Here is a 10,060-nt window from a genome sequence, read left to right as displayed (position 1 = left end):
TAATTTGGTATGCGCCATGTGGAAGGTATAATGCGTACATTTTTACAATCCCTACTAGCACGACTAAACCCTAAACCCTAAACCCTTAGAAACCCTAAACCCTAAAAAACCCTAAACCCTAAACCCTAAACCCTATTGGGGATGAAACTTCGCACGGCTCTTAGGCTACCCTAGATGTACATCCACGCAAGATTTGGTCTCCAACTGATTTGGTATGTGCCACATGGAAGGTATAATGCGTACATTTTTGCAAGCACTTCCTACTAGTGACTCCATATGAAAAATGGCGCACGTACTAACCAAATACGCATGTGGACTTATCTGTTGGGGATTAAACTTTGCACGGCTCTTAGGCTACCTTAGACGTACATCCATGCAAGATTTGGTCTCCAACTGATTTGGTATGCGCCATGTGGAAGGTATAATGCATACATCCACACAAGATTTGGTCTCCACGTGCAAAATATAGTGCTCCGCTCGATGGTACGCTATGCATGTCCGAATCCTCTGCTCCTCCAAATCTGCCTCCAATAGTCGTACATGAGACTCCATATCCTATCGCAATAGATGTGCTTGCAATGCAAACATGTCGCGTACATGGTGAGAATTAACAAAAAAACTTCAGTTCAAAACACGCAACAAACAAATAAAGTAAAATAATCAGAATAACTAACCTCATCCCTAGACTCGGCCAACAATGCAATTCGTGCGTCTCGAGTCTCCAACTCGTGCTGAGGCGGTGTAGATGTGGGAGGTGGTGTAGATGTGGGAGGCTCCATAGATGTGGGAGGTGGAATCGAAAGTGATCTCGATAGGGCAGAGACCATGTCGTGCAAGGATGATGCCATTGAATGAACATCCCCCCTAATCCATCCTCCAACAGCTCGTAATGCCGGTGCAGGGATAGTGTGCAGCTCTGGTGCCTCACGTCGACACCGAACACCTGCAGTCTGACACTCCTGACGCCCCGTCCTACCATGTCCCACTCCTGATCCTGGACGGGTAGTACTAAGGTAGTGTACTCGATGACCAAGCACAAACTCGGCGTATAGCTGCATGGCAAATGACCTGGCTATCTGACGGTTGTGAGGCAATGGACCACCATTCGTAGCAAGATATCTCGGATAAATGTCTGCTGCTATGACGAGGTGCCTACAACGTAAAATATGAAAGGGCAGCCCTGATCGTGGTCGCATCGCCTCAGTGTGACCATCCCAAAACATATCCTCTAAGGCCTGCCTGTGAGGTGACTCACGCTCAAACAACTCTCGAATGCTCTCCAATCCAAGCCATGACTAGTGATCTCTGCCTCAGCCTGTGCCTGAAAGGTATCCACAACGTCCTCAACTATGTCCAATCGACCCAGAGCATCAATGACTGAATCTAGACTTGCAACCAAGTGAGGGGGTGCCCTAGCATCCTGCAGTGCCCTCATCTCAGCTCTTAAAATCGCTATCTGCATACGAACAGTGGTGCTAGAACCTGTGCGCTGGCTAGCGCATGCACAAAAGAAACACATGGAAATTAATATTCTATTTGGGTAATGAAAATAATATTCTATTCAATATGACTTATAATCTATTTACGTAATGAAAACTATTTACGTACTCCTTGATGAGGTAGGATGTCGTTGGGATCATCCTATGCACCTACCGGTAGATGGGCCAAATGTGTGGCTATGCCTACAACAGTGCTATGTTGCAAATTCAATTCGTATTTACAATTATTTACAAGTTGTTTACTTTACAAAGTCGGTTTCTTCAAGATCATTCTCCTTGTCTATACTACCCACCCTTGCTGTAATTAATAGCAAATAGCTTTTGTTCTAGATGCTCCGTCCATTTTTCGAGGCTCTAGACTACCATGGGCTCTAATAGCATGTCAAAGTATGTAGTAGAGGTGTATTTTTGGAAGAGAGATGTAAAGATACTGAGTGATAGAAAGAAAATGTTATGTACAATACACTAAAATGGACTACAAGGAATAGATGCTAACTTGAAAGATATAACCCAAGGCAAGACCTGCATCCTAGAATATTCCATATGAAGGTGGACAAATGCACCTCTCAATAATTGCAAGTGGAAGTCAAATTGCACCTCTAAACATATGCCAAACTAAAGTAGAATAGCATCTTGAAATGTATAGAATATATAGGAAATGACAATATTTATAGGATAGAGATAGGTTATGGTCATTGAGATAACCTTGGTTATACTGCTTGACTTGGAGCATCTGTTGAATGATTGGTTGGCATGACTGGCTCCTAGCTAGTTGGGAATAGCTAGCCCTAAACAACTTTTTGACTAGGCCTTAACTAGATCATCTTGCTCTAGCTTGTTAACTCAGCCTACTTACTCTACCTAAATTATGAAACAACTCTTAACTAAAATAATATAAAAGCTACTTTAAACTCTTATTTTCTTTTTTTTAATAGATGATTTCTAAAAACAAAATTTAAACATTATATTTAATTCAAAACTTCACTAATTTAAAAAATAACATGCAAACTACTTTAATCTCTTTTTTTTTTAATAGATGATTTTAAAAAATAAAATATATACTTTTTGACATTTAAATAAAAACTTCACTAACTTAAATAACATAAAAGCTACCTTAAACTCTTATTTTCTTTTTTTTTAAAAGATGATTTTTAAAACTAAAATTTAAACATTTTTTTATTTAAATAAAAATAGCACTAAGTTGAAAAATAACATAAAAACTACTTTAATCTCTCTTTTTTTAAATAGATGATTTTAAAAAACAAAATATATACATTTTCACATTTTAAATAAAAAATTACGTAATTAAAAAAAATAATTAAAAAAAACTTTAAAATGCATTTGAAATTTTGAAATATTTTATAATTAAATTAGATATTCCTATAAACTAAAATAATATAAAAGCTACTTTAAACTCTTATTTTCTTTTTTTTAATGGATGATTTCTAAAAATAAAATTTAAACGTTATATTTAATTCAAAACTTCAGTAATTTAAGAATTAACATAAAAACTACTTTAATCTCTTTTTTTTAAAATAGATGATTATAAAAAAAATATATATATACTTTTTGACATTTAAATAAAAACTTCACTAACTTAAATAACATAAAAGCTACCTTAAACTCTTATTTTCTTTTTTTTAAAAAAGATGATTTAAAAAAATAAAATTTAAACGTTTTTTATTTAAATAAAAATAGCACTAATTTAAAAACTAACTTTAATCTCTTTTTTTTAAATAGATGATTTAAAAAAACAAAATATATACATTTTCACATTTTAAATAAAAAATTACGTAATTCAAAAAATAAATTAAAAAAACTTTAAAATGCATTTGAAATTTAAAAATATTTTATAATTAGATTAGATATTCCTGTAAACTAAAATTTAAATAAATTTTCGCAAAAAAAAAGCTACATTAAAAAAACCTTACCTGGAATCTCTCGCTCCGTCCATCTCCGTCGTTGTCCGTCGGTCGTTCTCCGTCGCTACTGCAATTCCATCGAGCTCTCGCAAATCCATCGATTTCGATGAGGAGGAGCTCGATCGAGGTATGAAGAATGAGGGGGGGTCCCTCTCTTTATATACAAAATTTAGGGTTTCACTACCTCGATCGAGGTATTTCACATGCCACATACATATCGATCCATCATACCTCGATCGAGGTATAGACATGCCATGATACCTCGATCGAGGTATTTACATTCCACATATACATCGCTCCATCATACCTCGATACCTCGATCGAGGTATTCGACATGCCCCATACACATCGGTCCATCTACCTCAATCGAGGTATGGACCTGCCACGATACCTCGATCGAGGTATGTCAGCTGCCAGCCAGATGCCACATACCTCGATCGTGGTATCGGACATGCGGCCGAGTCATCGGTCCAGCATACCAGGATCAAGGTTCCTGTACTTGCCACGATACCTCGATCGAGGTATGTCATCTGCCCTATCGGATGGCACATACCTCGATCGAGGTACTCATGAAAACTAATTTGGAGTGTTGTTTATGCTACACTCGTGCTACACCATGCAACATGCATGACTCCCACTCAATTCAAGAAGTCATCTATATTAAGATATATGAAGCAAGACGAGCTCTTGATGTCTCCCACCATTGAGCTTCAAGGAGAAAATTTAAGCCCTATGTGGTAGGAGACTCTACTTACAAGCCCACAACATTTTTAATGAAATCATTCAATGCAAAGGGTGGGAAATACTTTTAAGAGAGACAATTGTTTGATAAGCACATCAACAAAGGTAGGGTGAAGAAAGAGAATGCATTTGCTATTTTGAAAGACCATGGCACATGGAGTTGCGATTTGCACCACAAGTTCTTCTTGCATGTTGTGTTCTACATAATTACATACAAATGGGAGGGGAAGGGGAACCATGAAGACCCCCATCCAAATGGAGGGGAACTGCCAAGAGATATGTAGGAGAAGAACAAAGAGTTTGAGAAGTGGAAGTAAGGGCTGCATTCTTTTAGGACTTAGTATGAGGATGTTGAGACAAGATTAGCTAATGCTCGTCACCATTTCATACAATTTCCATTCTAAAAATGCGCTTATGGCTAATTTTTCACTAATATTGAATTGATCGGTTTTATGCAAAGTAGCACATTTGTTTGGTAGGTTTAGCTCCTTTTGGTACTTTAGAAGTTTTCGTTTAAATGCAATTTTTTTTTGAAATTATAATTGTTACAAGCCTCACACTAGCAACTATTTTTAAAGGTCAAGTGTGTGGGGGCTAGATAATAAGCTTTGATGAGGAAAAAGTGACAATGCATAAAAAGAGGTGTTAAAAAAGAGAAGGATCCAGAAGTTGATGTGTGATGATAATAGTTTATTGGTGTACTATTGGAAATACATTTCTTCATAAAATATAGCTCAATGTATTTGTGCAAGTTGTACTTTATGCTATTCTTTGACTTTGTGAATGTATTTGACTAATAAGTGCAAATATATTGGATTGAATATTGTATAAATGCAATCATATAAGTAAATAGTAAAAGTTAACATTAAAGCTTCTTGTGTGTAAGATATGCATTATCAGAGTGTTTAGTACAAAAAATCAAGTTTATGATGTAAACTTGGAGGGGAGGTGTGTTTTGATTAAGTCAATGTATTTGACCAACTTTCACTTTATAATGAACAAAATAACAAATCAAGTTTTTTATGTGTAACCATGGACAGGAGGGAAAAAAATGAGGGCACGTGGTAGCTTAGAGAACAAGAGCCTGCCACGTGTTCCAAAGAAGGAGCTCTTGGATGGAGGCTTTGAGAGCGGGGAGGAGATGGAAAGACAAGAGGCTAGCTTTGAGTGGGGAGGAGGTGGAAAGACAAGAGGCGACTTTGGGAGGAAGGAGCATATGGAAATGAAGGGAGGAGATGGAAGGTCTCAGAGCCTTGGATTGAGACTTAGCCAGAATTTCAAAAGCCAATCCAAGTTTCCAATGATTGACAACATGTTTCACGATGAAATGAATCTTGAAAAGTATGCCGATCAATGCATGTGCCAAACGGAGATTTGAGTGTTTAAAATATGCATTTGTTTCGGCTTTGGCCAATTTGAAATTAATTTTTCGTTGATCCCTTTCCTCGTTCCAACAAAGCAGACAATTGGATCTAAACAAAGGATTGGATCTAAACAAAGGAAGCAAATTGGATTTCTAAATCTAGCACTGACTAAAGAAGCTAGAACAAAAGCATTCAAGATCTAGGGGAGAATGAGGCCTACCTTGCGGTATTTAATTTATAAACCATCATTGCCGGATTACTTGAAACTTTTCAAGTTAGACTAATAGTATAATCTCTAGAAGAATAGAGTTCCACTTATAAAATTAGTTGAATGAAGAGATCATATGCGTGCTTTTGCACAAAGTGCTTGATGCGCTCCGCCTGATGTTGAGATGATGGTCCTCTTCCAATGCACAAAGTGGATCTCTTGCAACCTCTTGCATTACTCTTAACCCAGAGCCAGCCCTGAAGCAAATGCTTTTTACTGGATGGCTTAGGGAACATCTACGTTCAAGTTGGAAGTGGTTGAGGATGGCTTACTCTATGTATTATAATTTGGGTAGTTCTTTTGTAACGCGCTGCCATAGATAACATGGGCTCATTTTAACGAGTCTCACCATCTGCCGTCGTCTCTTTCATCTCCGAATCATTCTTTCCTTGGCTTCAACGTCGTGGTAACAGGGTGGAGTGTACTACACACCGCTTCAAACTAATCAGTCATAGGCGAAGGCACACAGAAATGCTTGATAGTTAACCGAGTCTCCGACGGCTATGAAGGCCCCAGCTCAATGTGCCCTTATTAGATACAGAAATAAAGGCCAAGAGGACGAAGCGTAAAATTGCAGAACACCGCCGTTAATACTCATGGCCCATGGGGGCCAAAAAGTAAGAAGCGACCCCACCATCTGCAAAGATAAACCTTGATGAAGGGAAATCTTCATTCTTTGCAGCATGTCAGCAATCTCGAAAAATCATAGGAAGACAGTCTGTCATAAAAAGTGAATGGGTTCCACAAACCGTGTCTGGATGCTGACCAAGTTTACAAAGAAACAATTAAATAGTGGACAAGTCTCACAAAACAAGTCTCACAAAACGTGTGAAGAATTGCGAATCGTGCCGCAAGAGACTCTGGAGAAAAGATAGACAAATTCCTTGGAGCAGTCGAAGAGGGCAGGGGCGGAGGTGAAATTGCAGACGCCAATCAAGGTTGCCTGAGGATGGATGCAACAAGAGGTGGTCAGGTAATGAAGGTGTTGCTGTTTGGGAAGACTGGTTCAGGAAAATCCACTGTGGCCAACATGCTAGTTGGAGGAGGGTTAAATCCTGGCCAGCCATTCCCTGTGGGCAGCGGAATGGCAGGCGTAACCCCCGCATGCAGCACCTCCGCCTGGAGGGAAGGCTACCTGGTAACAGACACCCCAGGCATGGGAGAAGTCCGGGAAGGACTTGTAGACAACGCCAGAGCGAAGGACCTCATACGTGCTTATATGAGTAAGATGGAGCAATCCTACAGTCATATTTTGTTCGTCCGAGAGGCTGGGAGAGTGGACTTACTAGACCAAGCCATCTGGGAAACCTTCACGACCATGTTTAAGGGTGCAGAAGAAACCTTCGTGGTGGTGATAACTAAGCTCCCAGATGAAAATTGGATGGAGGAGAACTTACAGCTTCTCAAGCAACAATATGGACAAGATCGTGAATTTGTGGGTGTCAACTTCCCTCAACGTTCCAACGCCATTCAAGAGGTCCTGTTGCTGTTGAAGAGACGCAGGTAAGTGATTTACCTGAATGCGCTAATTGCAATGCTTTTGGCTCATAAAAACCGAGCTTCTGATGAATTTGGCTCCCATACAAACTGTGCTTAAGATGCATTTGCTACCTTACAAACTGTCTCACTTCGATTATCTCCTTGCAGGTATCAACGCGCTCTGGAAGTTCAGTTGCAACGCGTGTTCCAGCGCAACAGACAACGCTATTATTACCCACGATTCTGCAGTGGCACGAGATATACGCGAAAGGTTGTCAGGATCATAACAGCCATAGCCCAAAAGTATGGAGTGCAGCTCAGCTTAATCGTTTTAAGTATTGTTGGAGCCATCACAGGTGTGCCTATATCTCCTCAAGTTATTTCGGTTCCAAGATGACACAACGGGTCTTCTATCAAGAGTTCCCATACATCTTTAGCTTCTTATGACACGGCTAATTTAATAGTGTGGTTCAAGAATCGACACTGATAATTTGAATGTATTTGGTTGTGTGGTTCGATGGAGAGTTGATGTGTTCTACGTTCATGCTATTGATGAAGCTACCATCTTGACAAGAGCTTCATCATAAACATCATGGTAGATGTATATATATACCACCCCCCCCCCCCCCAAAAAAAAGAATATGCCACATGTAGTAGTGATAGGCATCTTGGCAAACTTATAAGTATGTCAAGAGTGTATTCTGTCATGTGATTGTGCTGTATCCCTTATGCCCTCTCAAAGTTTCTCTACGTTTTCATTCATTGTCAACTTCACATGATTGAAACTAGCTACGAAAGCTATATGCAATCTTCTCAAAGTTTCTCTACGTTTTTATTCTTTGTCAACTTCACATGATTGAAACTAGCTACGAAAACTATATGCAATCTTATATGAAATTAAGGCATTTGAAAATGCTCACCAAGGACTTTCTTTTTGAGATATAATATCTCAAAAAATTAAAAGTTAACCCCTTCATTTTTGCGCCTCAAGACAAGTGTTCATGTTGGCCAAAATTTTCATCTTTGAAACTTTGTTCTTCAAATCCAAAATGAATGAATTCAATCGTTTGAATGGTCCCCTTTCATAGACAGCAAAGTACAAATCATGAAAATCACATTTCAAATGGAGTGAAAATCCATCAAAGTAAAAATCATGAAGATCCACATTTCAAAACAGAGTAAAAGTCATTTGCCACAATCTCATTCCCATCGTCCTCTCCTCCTCCCTTTCCCTCTTCAAAAGTCATTTACCACAATCTCATTCCCATCGTCCTCTCCTCCTCCCTTTCTCTTCTCTTACTTCTCTTTTTCCCATCAAATCCCCTTCCTTCCATTCTGTTATCCCTCCTCAACTCCTTCCTCCCTTTCCCGTCCCCTTCCTCTTATCATTCCCTTTCTCACATCACATCCCTCTTCTCTTCGTTCCATCCCCTATTCCCATTTTCTTCCATCTCTCCTCTGCTCCTTCCTCTCATCCACTTGTCCTTTCCCTCCTCTGTCATCCCATCCCCTTTCTCCAATCATCCCTCCTATTCCATTTGTCCTCTCTTCCTTCTCCTATCATTATCCCAATCTTTATCCCCATTCATATTCCCCTTTTCCTTCCTTCTCCCATCATTCCCTCTCATTCTAGCAAGGGGGTTTACTCATAGAATGGATCATAACATGTTAGTGCATAAAGGGGAAGAAAAAGGAGCGACACGTGGTAGCAAGGAGAAGAGAGGAGTTGCCACGTGTTAGTAATAAGGATGCTCAAGGATGGTTTTGAGGGGAGGAGATGGAACATCAAGCATTGGCTTTGAGAGGGGAGGAGATGGAACGTCAAGCATTTCAAAAAGGGGAGGAGATGAAAAAAAGAGAGCTCGGACTCAACTTCACCCCAAGCCATCTCTCCAATTAGTTTCCCAATTTCCACGAGGACCTTCCTTCGTCGTCGTTGTCCACTACCCACGCCCAATCACCTTCAACATCCAATCGCCTTCAACATCTAATCGCCTTCAATATCAAAATGTTGAAAGGAAGACAAAAGTAAGAAGTAAGAAGAGGAAGAAGAGGAAAAAGGAAGGGACCTATCATCTGGCACGCCTTGAGTCCAGGCTTATGCACAATCTTCTTTCAAGCATGTAATTATATTCGTTTAGTAGGGGCATTTGTGTTGGACTACTTCAGGTGGGCTTTGGGGGGTTTTTGTGGTGGTGAAGGAATCTCTTGGGAAGTGTGAGAGGTGCAGATGGATACGAGCTTGGGAGCAAGAGGTAGCTTCAGATCCTTATTTCGAACCCTCTTTTGCACTTTAGTGTGATCGCTACAGTCCATACCATTGATTTGGATTGAGAATTGCCAGATAATTATTTAGCATAAACACGCCATAGCTTTCCATTTGAAGCACGATCAATCCTCTTCTTTTATTTGCAACATCGAGAATGTTTCTACGTTAGTAGGATGCCATAGCCAAGTTCGAATTCAAACCTAGCGATAGCCAGGTTTGAATTGAGAGACTACTCATGAGGGGGAGGCCGAAATGAGTAGAGAATTTGCAATGGAAAAAAGGAGCCACTTTACCGGATGAGTTGAGATGAGCTTGCAATACAAAGGAGGATCTATGGGAGAGACAACAACTTGTCAAAAGCTAAAAGTAGACGTGATCGATCCTCCAGAAGATGCTATTAGAAGACTAGAACAATTGCCCAGTAAGCTTTGTGTGCTTTGATGAGAGGTTGCTATATGACTTATGACATATTGGGATTTATAGTTAAACCTACGACTATTACCATTGGCATTCTGAGT

General features: G+C 39.6%; 1 protein-coding gene across 1 annotated transcript; it reads left to right on the top strand.

Moving 5' to 3' along the window:
• The first annotated feature begins 6,628 nt into the window (after window positions 1-6,628).
• Window positions 6,629-9,082, top strand: LOC147902584 (uncharacterized). Its single transcript, XM_087374208.1, has 3 exons — window positions 6,629-7,297; window positions 7,442-8,024; window positions 8,983-9,082. The coding sequence occupies exons 1-2, from the start codon at window positions 6,744-6,746 to the stop codon at window positions 7,668-7,670; spliced, it is 783 nt and encodes a 260-aa protein (XP_087230334.1). The 5' UTR covers window positions 6,629-6,743; the 3' UTR covers window positions 7,671-8,024; window positions 8,983-9,082.
• The last annotated feature ends 978 nt before the right edge of the window (window positions 9,083-10,060 follow it).

The sequence above is a fragment of the Dipteris shenzhenensis genome, chromosome 4, assembly GCF_047967505.1.
Source record: "Dipteris shenzhenensis isolate YYH24624 ecotype China chromosome 4, Dip_SZ_1.0, whole genome shotgun sequence".
Taxonomy (NCBI): Eukaryota; Viridiplantae; Streptophyta; class Polypodiopsida; order Gleicheniales; family Dipteridaceae; genus Dipteris; species Dipteris shenzhenensis.
This window is presented reverse-complemented; position numbering and strand designations above follow the sequence as displayed.